Below are 20,729 nucleotides of genomic sequence, written 5' to 3' on the forward strand. Positions count from 1 at the left end.
TTATTCAAAATATTGCTCCTCAATTACTCCTTGGATTACTTCTTTTTTTGCTGGGAGGGTAAAGTAGCACACACCCGCACATATATTTAGTTCAACATTTGTTTGGGAGTGAACGCACACACAAGCGTACAGATATACACATGTTTATGCGTATGCTTGGACACAAATGGTTAGAATGGTTGATTAGGCCGTGTCTAAGAATTAGAATATAAAGTACGTGAAAGAAAGGAAAAATTAATTGTATGGAATTGGATTAAGTATTAATAGGTAGAAATAATAATTGAATTTAATTCATATAGTAGTAAGTGCATAGAAAGAATAAGTTTTCGAGATAGGCATTTAGGTTTTCAATATACAATTTTTTTTTAATAGTTTATATCAATAAATTGTCACTTGGAAACGAAAGTTTGGCATAATTATTTTTTTGTTCGCATGCATGGGCTGAAATTTTGATTTTCTAGGTAAGACATAAGTAAACCATGTCTGGCTAAAGGCTTCAAGTTGTTGGTGCAGGTGTTGCCCTTGCGGTATGTTGGGGTGGTTGAGTGGAAAGATGGAAGATACGTAGGTACCTATTGACGGACATTAGTCAGGTTCAAGGGGACTCTACTCGGGAAGCGGAGCCATAGTAGAGTCCAAAGGCTGTTCGCATCTCTTGAACAGGAGGGGTGGGAAGGCTCCACCTGACTCGGACAGGTTTTCTCCCGCTTTACTTTTCCTTAGTTTGTTTAGATACTTTCCCCCAGGCATGAACTCAATTGTGCTATGCAACTTTTGGGAAAGGAGAAGTGGCAAGAACCGTGCCTCAAAGCCGACGAGCCTCAGCCAGGCTACTACCATGCCACCCCGCCACTTCTCTCCCGTACCAGGCAGTTTCGTAACAAGTGTAACCTTATTGATGGAATGTTGCAGATACTTAAGCTAATATTGTTGCAACAGCACATTGATATTTCTTTTATTGTGTTTCATTTCCTAGTAATAATCAATGGATTGTCAACATTTCATTCAACGAACGCGCGACGTGACCACAGCTGCTCAAACTTTGCCGAAGAACATGATACCGTTATTAAAAGTAACGCTGCTGCATCAACTGCAACTCGAACACACCTGAAATGTCATTTTAAAAAGCCTTGTAAACCTTTTTAGATTTCAAATGAATAAGAGGGTCATACTTTGTCCGGGCAAAACTACTGTTGATAAAAGTATTTTAATACCTCCCAGCCAAACATGTGAATACGCTACATTTATTATTTAAAGAATAAACTCCAACCCTTTTAGCACATTGCCTCAGTTTGTGCAGCTACTTTTGCTTGCAATTCAATCTCTTCTTCCTGCAAAGCTTTTAAATTTCGCTCACGAGTATCTGGATCCTCGTTTTTATGCATAATAAGGTGTAAACGCTTCTCTGAGGCGATAGAAAAAGCTAACGGGCATTGATCACATCTATAAACTTGTTCACGAAGGTGGGTACGTAAATGACGCATAAGTTCATTATGTTCAGCATAACAGTGGTCACAGTATTTGCATTTGTATGGCTTTTCGCCGGTATGTTTGCGCATTTGACTTCGTTTCTGATCTGTTCGGTAAAAACTGTTTGGTCATACGTAATATAAAGTTAAAGTAAAAAATATTTTATATAAACCTTTAAGTGATAACTTACCGCATCTCACAATAATCACATTTATACGGTTTAACACCACTATGCATCATGTTATGGTTTGTTAATAAGTAAATTCGGTTAAAACTGGCTCCGCAAACATCGCAAACATGTGGTTTAATCCCTTTGTGTATATCTTTTCTGTGTTGGACTAAGCCTCGTCTATAACGGAACTTAAGCGAACAGTAGGGGCATTCGTAAGGTTCGTCGTTATGTTCTCGGTTACGATGATTAAATAGGCCACTGCGAATAAAATTTTTTAGAATTAATTGCTGTTGACTATTACACAACGACGGCTTAATCGCCAAAAATCTAAACCGCTCTGTTTAGTAACTCGAAGTACTTAAATAAGATCAATAAAAAAACGGTTGGCGCCCTTAAATGTACCTTGGTGTGTTGAATGATTTGTCACATTTCGGACACCAGTATAGCGGTTTTTTTACATGTGCACTTTGTATATGAGATCTTAGCATAAAAGGCCATTGAAAAGCTAGAAACCAATACTTTTTAGCCGACAATTTTTTATAGGCATATTATACAACATACTCTTATCGCAGATTTCGCACGCATATTGTTTCTTTGCTGTTTTTTGGAATGTTCCTTCTTTTGGTGTCTCTTTAGTGATGACAAGTTGGTGTACGTTATATCACACAGATCACAACGTATGTTAATAACTTTCTGAACCGTTTGTTGTTTTTGTATTAACGATAAAGACACCGTTTCTTGTGGTCGCTTGATACCATGCAATATCTTTTTATGAATAAAGATGGCGTACTAAAGGTTTGCTCATATAGGTCACAAACACTTCTCAGTCCCTCTTTATGAGTTTTCTCATTGAGATTAGGTACCACAGGCATTTCGTGTTTAGCACTCCATATTTTATGCCACTTTAAATGTCTTTCCAAATTTCGTGATTGGTTAAAAGATCTATTGCAAAGGTTACAACAATGTAAGGCCGACCTATAAAGAAGTATATGTGTACATTAAGGTGGTCCTTATAAATCAAATAAACGATTTTTTCAATTCTAACATAAATTACATAAACTAAATATTAATATTAGTTACGATTGTAGAAGGTCAACGGGGTTTGCACAATTAAATTTTTGATTTCTGATATGCCCTTCCAATTTCACACAAACATTTTATCGTCACAATTTTTTTTATGAAATTATTAGGGTTTTCTTTTCACACAGAGCCACTTGGTTTATTATGCGAACATTTGTCAGCAGCCGTGTTGATCACCCTGTGCCGTTCCGCCTTGAGTAACAGCACTCATGAACATACATCATAAACTTTCCTATTGTCAAAAATACGACTGGGCATCAGCGCGCAATTTTACTAACGATTTGAGAGCAGACGCGAGTGCACGTAAAACACAAGTGTAAACGACAACGTTTCTGACAACATTTTCCATTAAACCGACAAGTTATTTTACAATCAATTCAACCAATTTATGTAACCAACGACAATTTAACCAACAATCAATTTGTGTAACATTTAATCGGCAATTCAACCAACATTTTGTGATATAAAACGACCATGTTGTGCGATCACATTTTACAATACAAACGTACGATATTTGGAGACGATATTTGAATAACATTTTTAAACATTCTACAATTAAACATTGCACCAAATTGAAGTCAATACAATATTCGCAACCAAGAGGACACCAAGTTACATCATCGATCAATATCATACAATTACAATCTGCGCTATAAATCACATTGTCTAAATGAAAAGCAGTCAAACATAATTGTAACAAGTAATTCATTTATTAAATACTTTATTAAAATACATCGTATATTTATTCCATTGTTCGGACGGCCAAATCGTAAGTTACAAATAAGTTTAATCAGTCTTCAACAGTTTTTACACTTTTGTGCGCTCCGTCTAAGGAAAGTTTATATGTTCGCACGCTTTGCAAATAAATAATTTACAATCTTGTGCCGCGTTTAATGAGGGTAAGAATTAATCTTGAAGTTTGAGCACCTCGTCAAGGTACAGCTTTATATAAATTTGGGTGCTCCGCCTAACGGGAAATTGCAAGCCGTTAATAACTACAGATTAATCACGCGAGTGCATGTCAGAAAACAGTAGTTATTCGCTACGAAATCGAGTGGTAAAAAGGAGAAATAGCGGAACTGCGAACAATAACGAACAGCCGAACATGGAAAGTACATGCGGCGATGATAATGTAAGTACAATTGTTGCCACGTTAAACGCTTTACGAACGTCGGTTGAGGAGCTTAGACAGAGCACCGTAGAAAGCCAAAGGGACATAATCAGGTTACGAGAAGGTATGCAGTCACAAGCCGCCAACATAGAGAATGGGCAGCCAGCTCAAAATGATAGTCAAGTGGTAGTTGTGGCTGATACTGACTCTCGCATAAAATTATACGACCTACCAATGTTTAGCGGAAATATTGACGAGTGGCCATTATTCTTCGCCAATTTCAAAGACACCACAGAGACATTCCATTATAGTCATCGCCAAAATTTAATGCGACTGCAAAAGTGCCTAACCGGACCGGCAAAAGAGGCAGTGGCGTCCATGTTGATTTACCCGAATGATGTGCCGAACGTTTTAAGTGAACTTGAGTTTAGGTTCGGTCGGCCCGACATTTTGGTAAAGCATCAGGTAAATCAACTACAAAATTTGCCGCCAATATTAGACAACAAAATCGATAAAATTATACCGTTTTCATCTAAGGTGCGAAACGTTGTTGCATTTTTAAAGTCAGCAAAGTGCCAACAACATTTAGCGAACATAACTTTACTTGAGCAAATGGTTTCTAAATTGCCACTAGCCAGACAATTCGACTGGGCGAAACACGCAGTGACGATACAGCCCTTTCCGACAATTGAACATTTTTCGGAGTGGCTCAGCGAACTGGCTAGAGTAATTAGCTTAATGCCGACAATAAACACGCATAGTAGACAGCAAACGCAACCGAATAATCCACGCCGCTTAATGCATATTGACCAAGCTAAAGAAAATGATTCGTGCTATAAATGCAATGGTAAACATACAATGTCACAGTGCGGATCTTTTAAAGCAATGGACGTTAACAGTCGATGGGAGTTAGTAAAATCTCAACAGCTCTGCTTCTCATGCTTGCGCCAGGGTCATGGCACATCCAAATGCCGTTCAAAACGAAAGTGTGAAGTCAACGGATGCCGACGGTACCATCACTCATTACTCCACAATAAAGATATAGCTACCAGCACAGCACATCAAGGCACGTCAGAAAATGCCAATGTACAGCCACTGTTAAATTGCCGCGTGAAGCAACACATCGAACAATAATTATTTAAGATGTTGCCAGTTAATGTTTATGGTCCACATGGCAAACAGGAAATAGTTGCAATCTTTGACGAAGGTTCATCAATATCAATCATGGAAGCAGAAATTGCAGACATGATTGGTGCAAAAGGTGACCTGCAACCGCTTACGCTGCAATGGTACGATAATAAGGTAGTAACCGAACAGGCTTGGAAAATAAATATCGAGATTGAGAATTGTACAAACAAACACAAATTTGTGCTGAAAGACGTATACACGGTGAAGAATTTGAATTTGCCTGAGCAATCATTCAATAAAGAGAATTTTGTACATATGAAAGATTTACCAATCTCAAGTTATAATTTCGCAAAGCCAGCAATGCTAATTGGCCTTAAGCATGCTTACCTCGGTGCCACTACAACAATCGTCCAAGCCGGCAATGATAGTCCGTTGGCTGCAAAAACTCCGCTAGGTTGGGTAGCATATGGTCCGACAAACGTTCAGTCGGCTTCTAATCCTCGTGTTCTGCATCTGAAGGAATATCGACAACTCCATAACCTGGTAAGTGAGTACCTAACAGCGGACACATTCGGTACAAATCCGTCAGTAACACAATTAGAGTCAGACGAGGAGAAGCAAGCACGACAGATACTGGAGAAAACAGCTAAGCGACTCAATGAACAGTATGAAGTGGGCCTCCTGTGGAAACTGTCCACCAAAATTACCTAACATCCGTCCGATGGCCGAAAAGCGTTTGATGGCAGTAGAACGAAAGATGAGAGACGACGTCGAGTTTGGCATGCGGTATAAACAAGAAATAAATAAGTACTTAAATAAAGGATACGCCAGGAAACTAAGCGAATCGGAAATCAGCGCACCATATCCACATATCTGGTATTTGCCCCACTTCGCGGTAATCAATCCGTATAAACCTGAAAAAATGCGAATCGTTTTTGATGCCGCCGCCAGCGTAGGCAACGTTTCACTGAACTCAGCACTTTTAAGAGGCCCAGAGCAAGCACAGCCACTGATACGAATTTTATTACAATTTCGCCAGGGGCAAATTGGAGTATCAGCTGATATTCGCGAAATGTTTTCGCAAATTAAAGTGTGCCTAGTTGACCAACATGCCCAGCGCTTCTTACGGCGTGATGGTGATCCGAGCCATCCAATACAAGAATATGCCATGACATCTTTAATCTTCGGCGCTGTTTGTTCACCGTGCATAGCCGAATATGTAAAGAACAAAAACGCAGATGATTTCCGAGCACAATATCCGAATGAAGTGGCAATAATACGCAACAAACATTATGTCGACGACTTAGTAGCCAGTTTCAAAGATGCAGACCAAGCAGCAAGGCTCTGTCAAGAAATAGTTAATATCAACCGACGAGCAGGGTTTGAGCTGCGAAACTTTATATCAAACAGTAGCGAAGTACAAAACAAGCTAAATCAATATTCATCACTCGACCAGAAAACAGTCAATATGGAACACAATGCAACAACAGACAAGGTACTTGGCCTGTACTGGAATACAGGTGAAGACAGCTTCGAATTCCATACTAAGTTCCATCGGGTCCCTCAAGAAGTCCTAGAGGGGAGGCGTGCGCCAACAAAACGCGAGCTACTACGAATTGTGATGGCGGTGTTTGACCCTTATGGTATGTTAGCTAATTTCTTACTATTCACTAAAATTCTAATGCAGGAAACGTGGAAGCGACAAATCGAATGGGACGAGGTTCTACCAGGAGAATTGGGGAAGAAGTGGTCTTCATGGTGGCAGGAGTTCCCTAACATAAAACAATTCAAAATTGGTCGATGTTACTCACCGCACGTGGCAAGTGTGGGTAAGGTCGAGGTGCACATGTTCGTTGATGACAGTCAGGCAGCCTTTGCGGCGGTTGGTTACATGCGAGTAATACACGAATGTGATACTGACGTTAGCTTCATAATGGGCAAAACACGTACAGCCCCAACAAAACTTATGTCAATTCCAAGGTTAGAACTGCAGGCCGCGGTTCTGGGTACACGGTTGTTCAAAATGATAAGCGAATATTTAGATGTCAACATTGTCCGTACGATTTTCTGGACCGATTAACCATCAGAATTTTGCCATAACCATCAACACAGTGAGACAGAAGTATTGGATCCCAAATTTGAAGGCACTGCTCAAGGCGGTACAAAGAAATTGCACTACATGCAGGCATGCTTAACCAACGAAACGATATCATTTCGTTACGATAATCAACGTTAATAAACGAAACGAAGTCATTTCGTTTCGTTTATTAACGTTAAGAACGTCAAAATAACGTTAATTTGACGATCTTAACGTTAATAAACGAAACGAAGTCATTTGATTATCGTAACGAAATGATATCGTTTCGTTGGTTAAGCATGCCTGACTACATGTATGCTTGCCAATGCCAAACCACAACCACCATTAATGGGTCAGCTAGCGGCCGACCGTGTTACACCGTTCGTGCGACCATTCTCCTACACGGGTGTCGATTTATTTGGTCCATTCAATGTGGCAATTGGAAGGCGGAGAAGCGATGGGGTGTTATTTTCACGTGCCTCACAGTCCGGGAGGCCCATATTGAATTAGCGGAGAACTTGTTCAATGATGCATTCATCCTATGTTTACGCAATTTTATAAACCGCCGTGGTGTGCCAGTGAGGATCAGAAGTGATAATGAAACCAATTTCATAGGTGCACAGAAGGTGTTAAAGGCAGCAGAGCAGCTGCTCGACACCGATAGCATACGATCCGAAGCGAGTAAATACAATATCGAGTGTTTAATTGCCCATCGAATCCAAGTTCGGGTGGCTGTTGGGAGCGGCTAATAATAGTCAAATCGCTCTTGAGTAAAACGCTAAAGGAGGTTGCACCGAGGGTGGATACGTTGCAAAGTGTATTAATAGAGGCGGAAAATATAATAAATTCGCGCCCACTAACCGATTTGCCCGTAGCACACGACAACGACGAACCACTCACACCAAACCACTTCTTGCTCGGCTGTGTGAATTCTACCCAAACACCGCACCCGGTGGACGAAAAGATATGCCTCCGAAAGCAGTGGAGAATAGCACAGAACCTTAAGGATCGTTTATGGAAACGGTGGGTGGTAGAGTATCTGCCGCAGTTGATATGCCGTCCTAAGTGGCAAGAGAAGGCGAACCCGCTACAAGTTGATGACCTGGTAATCATATGTGATCCATCGTTACCCCGTAGGCAATGGCAACGAGGCCGCATTACGAAGGTCTTCCCAGCCAAAGATGGCCAAGTGCGAGTCGCAGAAGTACGAACTAGCAACGGAGTTTTACGACGACCAGCGTCGCGTCTTGCCAGACTAATGATCGATGGTGAATCCCAGGGGGATTCACGGGGGCGGGGTGTTGATCACCCTGTGCGTTCCGCCTTGAGTAACAGCACTCATGAACATACATCATAAACTTTCCTATTGTCAAAAATACGACTGGGCATCAGCGCGCAATTTTACTAACGATTTGAGAGCAGACGCGAGTGCACGTAAAACACAAGTGTAAACGACAACGTTTCTGACAACATTTTCCATTAAACCGACAAGTTATTTTACAATCAATTCAACCAATTTATGTAACCAACGACAATTTAACCAACAATCAATTTGTGTAACATTTAATCGGCAATTCAACCAACATTTTGTGATATAAAACGACCATGTTGTGCGATCACATTTTACAATACAAACGGACGATATTTGGAGACGATTTGTGAATAACATTTTTAAACATTCTACAATTAAACATTGCACCAAATTGAAGTCAATACAATATTCGCAACCAAGAGGACACCAAGTTACATCATCGATCAGAGGTTCCACATACAATTACAATCTGCGCTATAAATCACATTGCCTAAATGAAAAGCAATCAAATATAATTGTAACAAGTAATTCATTTATTAAATACTTTATTAAAATACATCGTATATTTATTCCATTGTTCGGACGGCCAAATCGTAAGTCACAAATAAGTTTAATCAGTCTTCAACAAGCCGATTTAACAAAAAATAGTTAAAGTGGATAGCAGCCGTTCGCTCCTTAACTATTAAGGCAATCAAAATAAAATGAATGCGCTCTTTTTGAAAAAAATATGAGGTTTTGATGCAAATGCAGGGAAATACAATTTTTATATTTGTTCGTGTTTTTCTATTTTACGTAAACTGTTGAAAATAATTGTCATTGATCAAGCAAAACATACTATATTTTTAACACAGAATTTGTTTTACTGTAGGGATTGGGTTCAATAAGAAAACTGGACTAATTATGTTGTTACCCTTCTGTGTGAAATTGGCATAAAATCGAGTTTACTTTAGTTCGTCATCTCACATATAAACTTTGTTCGGTAAGAAACGGATGTGGCGTCGCGCAGTAAATTGCTTGAAATAAATGTTGTCATACATTTAAAACAATACGGGCAATCCCCGATTAACTCATACAAAGTTCAGACTGTTTCGATTACGCCCCATGTTGTTGTTGTTGCAGCGACATGGACACTCCCCGAAGGCCGTGAGGAGTGTTATCGATATGTTATGACCACATGCCATATCGCTTCTTGGCCATATCGCCCTCCCTCCCCCTAGATCCATGAGGAGTTTGGGGTCGCCAGAGCCGCGGCTGTTAACGAAACAGGATTCGCGACGGATAGGTGAGGTTCACAATTGGGTTGGAGAAGATATATATTTCGCTGGCAACACCTTGAAGGGGTTGCGCTACACAACCCCTTGAATCTATTTGGTATTTTAGTCGCCTTTTACGACAGGCATACCTAACGCGGATATATTCTAACCCCCTAACCCGCTGGGCGTGTTCCAACATGATACCAATCATCTTTTCAACGATTATGTGAAATCTACGCCTCTAACACCAATCTCCTTATGGTGCACCCCTTTTGAAACCGCCGGTTTCCTTGGAATTCCGTTAGAGGACTTTGATGACAATTTGTGAGTGGTTGGACCCATTGAATGGGGCGAAGCACTGTAAACACAACAACAAACAAAATGTATATGTGATATTTTTGATCTATGTGTAACAGTCTGAGGAGGTGAGACTGGAAAAAATCGTTTAATGAAATGTTTTAAAATTAAAATAAGTACTCACGTCAGACTAACTTGTTCTTCATCTATCCCTACCATTAAAGCTTTGTGTCCGGCGTATGCTGTTTCTGCTGTGCCAATCCCTTGAGTGGTTAGTCTATCATCACATGGCTTATTTGGAAATAATTCTCCTCTGTTATGTTGAACATTGGATTTATGATCATCAAGGCTCATTTTTAACAAATTCGTTAATATCATCAAGTAAGTTTATATCAATTTATTCAATGGTTTTGTCAAAGTCTTTCAAAGCGAAAGCCATATCCGATTGTGTCGCTTCCGGCATTTCAAACATAATTCGTGGTTCTTCTTTTACGATTGGTGTCGGTGCGAATGGTATGGAATGGAAACATAAAACTTAGCAGTTTTTGTATGTGTAAGTAAAATGTTGCCAATGTGTTGGTTTCATTTTGAGTTTGCCATCTCCTTTTGACAATCCCTTCAACCATGCAATGACATAAATAAAATCAGCTGATGAGATGAGCCAACCTGTACATAATTGAACCATGGCTTCACTAAAGACAGACCCACTATGAATTTTTTCATATGATTAGAATAGATTATTTATTTATTACGGCCAGAAGCCTAATTCGTAAATTAGAATATATTACAGTTTTTTATCTTATAGCTAAGGTTTTACAATATCCGTATAATTTTGTTTTAAATACTGTTATTTCGTAGTTGCGTTCAACGTAATCTTATAGCGCATTTAATGGTGGCTTTTAACCAGATTTTGCGCTTCGAGGGAGATCTTATGGCAACAATAGAGGTGGACGGTTGGCGCGAGGGTGCGTAAATGGTGGACGAGGCGATACGTGTGTACACCGATGGTTCCAAGTAGTGGAAGGAGTAGGGTCTGCGGTATACTGCGCTGATCCGGAAATAAGCAGATCCCACAGGCTGCCGGATTACTGTAGTGTTTTCCAAGCGGAAATATTAGCCGTAACCAAAGCAGTAGAAACCCTGGAAGGGAATAGCTTAAGCTGCAACCGTGTTAACTTTTATATTGACAGTCAAGCTGCAATTAAGGCAATAATCTCGCATAGCACAGCATCTAAATGCGTGTTAGAGTGTAAGCAGTCTCTGAAGAGAATCGGGACAGGGAGAAGCATACATCTATATTGGGTCCCAAAGCATATGGAAATAGATTGGAATGAAAAAGCGGACGAACTAGCTAAAACGGGCGCATCCCTTGAAGCTTGCTCCGTAGACGTTCCAATTGGATTGGGCGAGATTAAGCGAAGGCGAGAGGTGCACATGATCGACCAAGCGGGAAAGGCGTTGGTTCAAGCGCGGGGCTGTAAAGTGTCGAAGATTATGTGTAGGTCTTACAACCTTAGACTAAGACAGTTGCTCCTATCATTAAAAAGAGAGGACTGTAGGCTCATGACGGGTATTCTGACTGGACACTGCCTTCTGGCGTCACCTGCCTTTAAATTAGGCTTGGTCAGTGATAGCAGATGCATGAAGTGCGGGTTGGAGGAAACGATCGAGCACTTTCTGTGCTCGTGCCCTGCACTTGCCAGGCTAAGACTCCAGCTATTAGGAGTGATACAGCTGTCAGATCTAGAAGCAGCAAGTGGCTTAAGACCTAGGAAGCTTCTAGTATTTGCCAAGAGGACGGGGTTATTTTATAACATAGGTTCTGGTTTTTGATAGGGTTTTTCAGTTTGGTCGTTAAAACAAACTTCTGGTAACACTAAGGACTCAATCAGTCTATGTGAGGTCCTCATGGACCGGCCAGTTCAACCTAACCTAACCTATAACCAGATAAAACAGCTGATCACAACTACCTTTTGGAGGCCGCGTTGGCGGCCTTCGGCCGCGCGTATGAAAAATTACCCTGGGTGGGTCCAACACCGGTTTGAAGACCAAAACTATATCCGCGCAAAACACTTTTGTTCACAATTTTTTTTTGTGGGTACTACAACATTACAACAACCACATGAAAATCACCAACTTCAACTGCAATTATCTCCAGACAGAGATACAATTTTTCTTTTCCGTTTTCGGATTATTATTCTTTTGATACCTCTCTCCGTTTTTTTGGTAGCGTATTAGCAGTCGACCCCTCAACTAGACTTTTTCCACGATTTGGAAAAATAATGTGCTTGTTTACCATTACGAAATTTTTGGCAACCAGTTCAATGTTCAAAGTACAAATTGTTACTATTTTTACTTAACGGGGGTACGTTATGGCGTTTAACGCGGAAGCCATGCTGATGGGAGCTAAGCGAAGTTCAGAGTGAAATGAGAAGGCCAGAGGGTTTCCAGTGCCTTCGATATTGGCGAAAGGAGTGATAACGGTCGATATCACTCACCTTCGTTAGCTGATTTCCCAGGATTTAGTAAAGTTCGGGAATGACGAACAACAAATTGAAAATGTACATAAGGTAGCTTACTCCCTCATTGCCAATGTGTTTTTAATTTGGCCTATTTATTTAGGGGGCTTGGCCCTTTCAATGGCTTCTTCAACCTCTGTGGGGGTAATGGTAATGGGCGGAACGTTTTGTTTGTGTTTATGTACCCGTCTGTTTGCACGACGTCTGGTCTCATGCATTATATATAAATAAAGTTGTGAAAACATATATTATAATGAAGTAATATTGTTAATTTATTTGGGTGGATATTTCCAGATCTGGTTGATTTAATAAAACTACGTGTTGTCGTTTTCAATGTCCAACCGGAAGTCCCTCATCTTTTTTTTCTCTAATGTTGCCATAATTTACATTAGTTGTTTCGATTTACAGAGCTACCATAAATTTGACTTAAACTACTTTACCATTGTGAATGATGACAAAGTGTGATCTCTTATCTGTCAACTGCCTGACAGGCTGTTCAATATGGCTACTTTTCAGCGTTTTGACAGGCTGTTCAATATGGCGGCGCCTATCTTCAGCGGGTGTTAGAAAAAGATACAGAATGAGACAGCGATATTCAATTACGAATCAGGTGATCCAATCACTTTGGAATTTTGACGTTTATGCAGAAGAGATCACACTTTGTCATCATTCACAATGTACTTTACACAGACTAACCTTAGGCTACGTTTACATTTACAGACTTAGCCTTAAGCTAAGTTTACAGCTCGGACAATATGGCAATAGATCGACCTCGATCATATATATAATATCGCTTATATCTATCTAACCTCTAAGGGATCCTGCTCTTTATCTTTCCGTTTAACCGAATCATCACTTGTTCTATCCAACCACCTTCGAATACGGTGGGCCTCAATTACCCCATCATAAGGAAGTTGGGTTAATTGACAGTTGTTAATATCACGAATGACATACCGCTCATTTCCCAACACTTTATGCATTACATATGGTCCCTTGTATTGGGGAATGAACTTTTTGTTAACTCCAGCAGTATTGTCTACATTTCTAATTACGACATAATCTCTAACCTCATAACTCTCCTGTTTTCCACTGTCGATGGCTAAACGCTTGGTATCATAATATTGTCTAGCTTTGATAGCGTCAGAGGCACTCTGGCGAATAGATACCAAATCTCGCCCTACATCAGAGTTCGTCTTCTCCTGAAAGTATTCTGTGAACTCGTCAACAATTGCTCCACGTTGTTCTATGCCAACAAAAGTCTACTGGGGGTGTCCCGGCAAGTGCTATGAACAGAGTTGTTCATGGCATACTCCAATTCAAGCAATTTCAAGCACCAGTCCGAAAGGGCGTGGGTTTTATATGCCCGCTTTGAGAGCAGTTGTAGCATAGTGTTTTTTGTTCGGGTTTCTGCCTTACTGTCGTCGGTGGCTTCTGCTCTAACTTTGTAGCGAAGTACTTGTTTTGATATCGGCCAATAATTTGTTTTAGCTCTTCGATGTTTCTTACCGAAAGGAGCAGGTGAGCGTTTGGAACACTATTCCCAATTCCGTCGATAATAAAATCAACCACCTCCTGCTCTGAGATGGTTGCTCTTTTAGCAATTGCCTGCATTGATAAGACATAACAATGCATAGACTCTGCATTCTTTTTCCACCGTCGCTGGCTAAGCATCTTGTAAATCTTTTGCCTGGTCACTGCCAAGTCGAATTCTTTTATTATTGCTTCTTTTAGTGAATAATAATTTAGTGCAGTTGTTGTTGAAAGAAACACACGAGCCGTACCGGTTAAAGAGCGTCGCAAGGCAAGAAGCTTAAAATTTTCGTCAGCTCCAGTGGCCTGCATAATCTCTTCGAAGTCCCTAATGAAATGTTTCACAGGGTAGGCGACATAATCACCATTAAATTTTGGTAGTGCGTGTTCGATGTCACCGAAGTCAAGTCTTCGATAAAATTTTATCATAGATCGAGTTTCTAGCTCATCAATTTGCTGCATGAGCTTCAACATCTCTAGTCTCTTTTGAAGTGCTGGCTACTTCCCCACGATCAGTCGCTCAGTTCTCCCTCTCTCTCCGTTACTTGATTTCCAAATTCCAAAATTTTTTTTTTATGTTTCCGAAATCCTCTTTCCAAATTTTCGATATGCACGTAAGTACTCTTATGCCCCTCTACTGCGACCCGCCACCAAATCTGCAAATAAAGTACAAAAAAACAAAAATTTCTCAAACTCATAATTTTTCGATATGATGAGCTATATACACATGTACATACATACATACGGGAATACTTCACTTTCCAAGTTAACAATACTGGTATTCTATTAATATTGGATTTTCCTGTATTCGTATGTGCATATGTACATATTGTAACGAATTTACTGCAATTGCCCTCATTTGCAATCAACTCCAATACTGAATAATGGAAAAATGGCCTTTATTAAAGTACTTCACAATAACACTTATACTTTGCAACGAATAGCTTGCCTAATAACCTAACTGATTGATAGCACAAATGAAACTGATTTTCAAAATAACACTGCTATTGCTCGCTAGATAGCGTCTTAATCGAAACTGCTCGTAGCGCCTCTACCGATGGTGCTTTTATACTCTGTGATTTCCTCGTGGCATCTTCTAGGCGCTTCCAGAATTAACTTAGTTACCGCCATATAATTATAACTACAGATGTATAACTTCCCTACAAGACAGGTACCCGTTACCTAATCGATTACTTAATCGTTACCAATAACTTGGTCACCAATTATCGTCTTAATGACTTTTACATTGCTGTCGTGAAAAAGGTAACGCATGCGCTCTCTCAAAATAGTGTACGTGTAAATCGCTTTCTCGCTCTTACCTATTGTGTTTTCGACATTCCTTCTCGCTCGATGTTATTTACATTTTTAAGTTACTTCATTAGGTATGTTTTCGTTATCGCTAACCAAAACATATGCAACAACAAAACGGGTAACTGGCCTATCGGTTATCTGTACCGGTTACCTTCTGTCAATTCACTTTTTATATGAATGAAACGCGTCCCTTTTGTTTAAATAATATTTAATTATGAATAAATTATGTGTACAATGGTTTTTACAAATAATTTCCTTAATTTTCTAGTAAACCTTACATATGTGCATATTTATATGTACAAACTACATATGTAAAGACATAAACTCATTCGTAGTCGTGCCCTTTCTGAAACCATTTTGAGTTTCGAAGCTCACACTGATGGTGCTCAATTTTTCCTGCGCGGGTGGTGTTGTTAGTATCAGTTTGCATAGATATGAGTGTTGTAGATATAATAGCGGAATATATGCAGCCCCATTTCGTGCTATCAAAGTCGATTTGCAGGTCATGTTGAGCCTTTGAACTTGACCCTTTCCCATCATATACGTGGTAGGGCCCTATATGTGATACTAAAAAGGCCGAGGGACAGTTGTCGCAGTTTTCTTGTAGTTTGAGCAAATGTACGTTCTTCTTACAGCCACAGCTGGAATATTGTTATGCCCACATCGTCAAATCGAATTACCTAGAATGAAAAAGAAACGAATATCAGTAAGGATAGATAATGACAAAATTGGTTAGTTCGTTGTAGTTCTATAAATAGAACGAAAACAGCAACAAAAACCAAAGTTTCTTTGAAAACCGCCGTACCAAGCATAGCTTTAACACATAATTGCATACGAAGTATGCAATGTGTAAAAGATTAAAATATGCAAAAAAGAAGGCAATTGGGAAGAACTTTACAACAGGCATGACGTAGCTGAATGCGTTTACAACCTTTTCAACTATCGTAGGAGTGCGAGTTCGACTCCCACTCCCGGGAGAAAAGGCTTTGAATAGATTTACAAGGTATAATCGAAACAGCTGTCGCCTTGTCCGTCCTGATGTCACGTTGTTTAAATTTTTCCCAAATTATTAAATAAATTATAAAATTAAAAAATTGCTTCAAATAAATGTTTTCATACATTTAGAAAAGCAATATGGGCAATCCCCGATTATTCAAATCATACAAACAGACAAAATTGGTTAATTCGTTGTAGTTCTATAAATAGAACGAAAACAGCAACAAAAACCAAAGTTTCTTTGAAAACCGCCGTACCAAGCATAGCTTTAACACATAATTGCATACGAAGTATGCAATGTGTAAAAGATTAAAATATGCAAAAAAGAAGGCAATTGGGAAGAACTTTACAACAGGCATGACGTAGCTGAATGCGTTTACAACCATTTCAACTATCGTAGGAGTGCGAGTTCGACTCCCACTCCCGGGAGAAACGGCTTTGAAGAGATTTACAAGGTATAATCGAAACAGCTGTCGCCTTGTCCGTCCTGATGTCACGTTGTTTAAATTTTTCCCAAATTATTAAATAAATTATAAAATTAAAAAATTGCTTCAAATAAATGTTTTCATACATTTAGAAAAGCAATATGGGCAATCCCCGATTATTCAAATCATACAAACAGACAAAATTGGTTAATTCGTTGTAGTTCTATAAATAGAACGAAAACAGCAACAAAAACCAAAGTTTCTTTGAAAACCGCCGTACCAAGCATAGCTTTAACACATAATTGCATACGAAGTATGCAATGTGTAAAAGATTAAAATATGCAAAAAAGAAGGCAATTGGGGAGAACTTTACAACAGGCATGACGTAGCTGAATGCGTTTACAACCATTTCAACTATCGTAGGAGTGCGAGTTCGACTCCCACTCCCGGGAGAAAAGGCTTTGAAGAGATTTACAAGGTATAATCGAAACAGCTGTCGCCTTGTCCGTCCTGATGTCACATTGTTTAAATTTTTCCCAAATTATTAAATAGATAATAAGTTTTTAATATAACCGGAAGTGCTTAATAAATACAAGATACTCAAGGGGATTTCAGATAACCAGAATCAGGACCTGTAAAGTAAATTCAAGTGAACCTCCACCATGCCAAGGCATCTTCCGGTAGCGGGGGTACCCGAAGATTATAACAAGGGATAATTGATAGATGTTGGGGTAATAGATAGTAAATTAGGCGTGCTACAAAAACAAAAACGAATAAATGCAGATGACTATTTAATCCATTATGCGAAGTTCTTTGAATGGATGTGCAAATTGAAACGGGCAAAGTACTGCTAAAACTGATTTCCCCGAGTAACCCGGGAACGAATTGATATAACTACGTCTATTCTTCTTTTGCAGCAGTGCCGAGCACCAATTCCATTTTGGACAGGAAGGTAAACGTTTGGTTGTCTGCAAGTTTATCATATGCCAGTACAAAACATACTCGTTTGCTGGATCTGAGCAGTACATCTAATTTTCCCAGATTTTCTGGGCTCAGCGAGGGTATCCTCCTGAATGGTGCACGTGTACCCTGCTACCTTGCCTGGCCGCTCACCCAACAACACCAGGCACGACGGAACTTGCCTTGAGACACCCAAAGTGCACTCACGCTTCTCATGGCTCCAGCGGGTTAGTGGGCTTAGAGTATACCCGTGGTAGCTATGCCTGTCGTAAGAGGCAACTAAAATACCAAATTGATTCAAGGGGTTTTGTAGCGCAATCCTTTCAATGGGTTGCCAGCGCAATATATAGCCTCTCCAACCCAATTGTCAACGTCACCTACCCGTGGCGAATCCTGTTTCTTTAACAGCCGAGGCTCTGGCGACCTCATGTTCCTTATGGATCTACATTTGAAGGCGCTTAGTTAGCTGACATCGCTTACTTAACCGGTAGATTCTAAAGTAAAAACCAAAACACAAAATATAGGTTAGGTTGAAGTGGCCGGTTCATGAGGATCTCACATAGACTGAATGAGTCCCTAGTGTTACCAGAAGTTTGTTTTAACAACCAAGCTGAAAACCCTATCAAGAACCAGGACCTATGTTATAAAAAAACTCCTGACCCCGGTCTTGAGAAATGGTTTTGCTGCGTTTGCCGGAAAAGAATCTTTTTAAGACGGTCATACTCTTGTCAGTGTGTCACGTGCAAGGGATGGTTGCGTCGGACAGGTTGCTCTGGGCTTGATCCCAAAACCCGACGTCCTCGTAACTTTTACAAATCTTTTGTGGCTTCTTGTTGTTCACGTCCTCATTACATTATGAGAAAATACGGCACCTGAGAACACAGCCGTATGAAGCTGAAAAACACAAGCAGGTCCTGAGTGAACTCCACGAACAGGCGTCCGACCTCTATGCCAGGAATTGCCTGGTGAATCCTGTACTCAAAGAAAAAAACTAGCAGAGTAGGAACAGACTCTCCCTAAGGGTGTCACTCTAGCCCAACTTCGATCTGGATACTGTAACAGGTTAAACTCTTACCTATCCAGAATCAACCCCGACATACAAAATATATGTCCTGCTTATAATGTGTCCCCACATGACACCAACCATCTCTTTAGCTGTATTGTGGAATCAACGCCTCTAACACTCCTCTCATTATGGTCCACCCCTGTTGAAACTTTCTGTTTCCTTGGATTCCCGTTAGAGGACATTGATGAAATTTGTGATCTGTCGCACCTATTGGATGGGGCGAAGCACTGCTACAACAAGAGCAGGCGGACAACCCGGAAAGAGAGGCAGGAACTGCATGACCCATCGATCCCGAGCCGTTCCTGTCAGTTGGGTCACAGGGGCATTTATTAGGAGAGGGGGGGAGAGAACACTGGAGCAATACGCCAGGTTTGAGACAATCTAAGTTACTGTTAGGAAGTTATAGCACAAGTCGCTACAGGGCAATAATAGACCTATCGAAAGATCACCGAAGAATCCCAAGAGCTTTTTAACAGGGCATTATAGACTGAGCAGCCGTATGCAGAAAGTGGGCATACTATCGAATAACACATGCCGATTTTGTGATCGATCAGCAGACGGCGGACCATATCCTCCAAGAATACGAATCAATCTCAAAACGTAGGGGTACAACCTTCTGCGCAGAAGGGTGTACTACGCGGAAGGACATCGCCGTGGCGGTAGCCACGGTTATACCACACACCCGGACTTGGCATGGCGTAGCCCAGGGTTATTTTTTATAAGCGCGGCCGAAGGCCGCCTATGCAGAAAGGTGTTCTACGCAGAATTACTGTGCATGGCGCAGCCGGTGTTGGATCGGCTAACATAACAATAAACAAATTTTCGGTAAATAAAGACTAGAAAAGTTAAAGATATATATACATCAGATGAAAGGTATTTTTATAAGTTATTTTTAGATTCTGCACTTGTTCCGTTTTTTAGATGTGGCAGCACAGATATGTAATGTCATAAAATATATATACGTATACACATATAAAAGTTGAATAGAAATTTGCAAACTTTAACAACAATTCGATAATCGATTATCTTTATAATGTATAAAAATTATGTTATATACATCGAAAAGTTGAAAAAATAGCAAAATCTGTCTTTTATAAAATAACTGTTTATAATGGTCTAAAGATTTGGCGATTAATTTTTATAGTAATAATATTAAATGCAAAAAATGGAATCGACAAATTGTCGATTCTATTCCGATCGACACTCGCAATAGGGGGGTCAGATTCTAAAAACGGATCTCGACACGCGTCTTTTGATACCACCTTTGTTTAGGTTGTGCACTGTCTTGAAAACTTTACCTTTTTTTAGTTTTGGAAATCGAATCTTCCAATTCCAATTGGTGGCAAGAGGACTTGGCTGCCTCTAGTTAATGCGCCAGGTTAATTTAGAAGTGCCTAAACAGCTAACACACGTCACACCTAAAAGCCCGTAGCACAAGCACTTTTTTGTTTTTTAGTTTAATTACCACAAGTATAGTTTTCATCATTTTAAAATGTGTCCCGGAATAATTAATAAATTGTCGTATTAAGATGACGCTGTTATTTCGATGACAGCAAGAAACGTCGATGTGTTAGTGGAGAGCGAAAAAAGCTTTGAATGTGTGAATAGTTACCTCCGTCTTGTAGGGTTGTATACCCCATGCGCTTGTATGTGTGAGCGACACTTCCACAATTATAATTGCATACCTTTAGGAGTAGCTCAGATAAGATCTCTACTTGTATTTGTGTATCGCTTCTCCACTGCGTGTACGTACATATGTGTAGACAGAATGATTGAATTATTGATGTGCATTACGTCACTGCTTAGCATCGGCTTAGAGATGGCAGTACCCTTAGTGTTGCTAATATTCGTAACACTGCCATAGATGAACGGATTTGCAACTCTTTGTTTCGAGAGAGCGCTGTCAAAATGCACATTTTTTATAACATTTATCAATGATGCCACTCCAAACAAAAATGAATAGATCTGAAAATGGGGATTTTTGACATACATTTCGGCGATTATAGTTTCAATCATTTAATA

The 20,729-nt window shown here is 40.0% G+C and overlaps 1 protein-coding gene across 2 annotated transcripts in view; it reads right to left on the reverse strand.

Annotated features, from left to right (window-relative positions):
* Positions 1 to 697: 697 nt before the first annotated feature.
* LOC137247687 (zinc finger protein 22-like) overlaps positions 698 to 20,729 on the reverse strand; it is a 34,251-nt gene continuing 14,219 nt past the window's right edge. The window contains exons 2-6 of one of the 2 annotated variants that reach the window (XR_010951878.1): positions 2,204 to 2,617; positions 2,045 to 2,147; positions 1,661 to 1,900; positions 1,173 to 1,590; positions 698 to 1,107 (exon numbers count right to left, since the gene is read on the reverse strand). Coding sequence is in view for 1 of the 2 variants with exons in the window: in XM_067778654.1 (XP_067634755.1) it covers positions 1,275 to 1,590; positions 1,661 to 1,900; positions 2,045 to 2,130 (642 nt within the window). In the remaining variant the exon portion in view is untranslated. Of the gene's footprint in view, positions 1,108 to 1,133; positions 1,591 to 1,660; positions 1,901 to 2,044; positions 2,618 to 20,729 lie in introns of those variants that run through there. The other variant, XM_067778654.1, reaches the window with a different exon arrangement.

Source organism: Eurosta solidaginis, chromosome 4, assembly GCF_040869045.1.
Source record: "Eurosta solidaginis isolate ZX-2024a chromosome 4, ASM4086904v1, whole genome shotgun sequence".
NCBI lineage: Eukaryota > Metazoa > Arthropoda > Insecta > Diptera > Tephritidae > Eurosta > Eurosta solidaginis.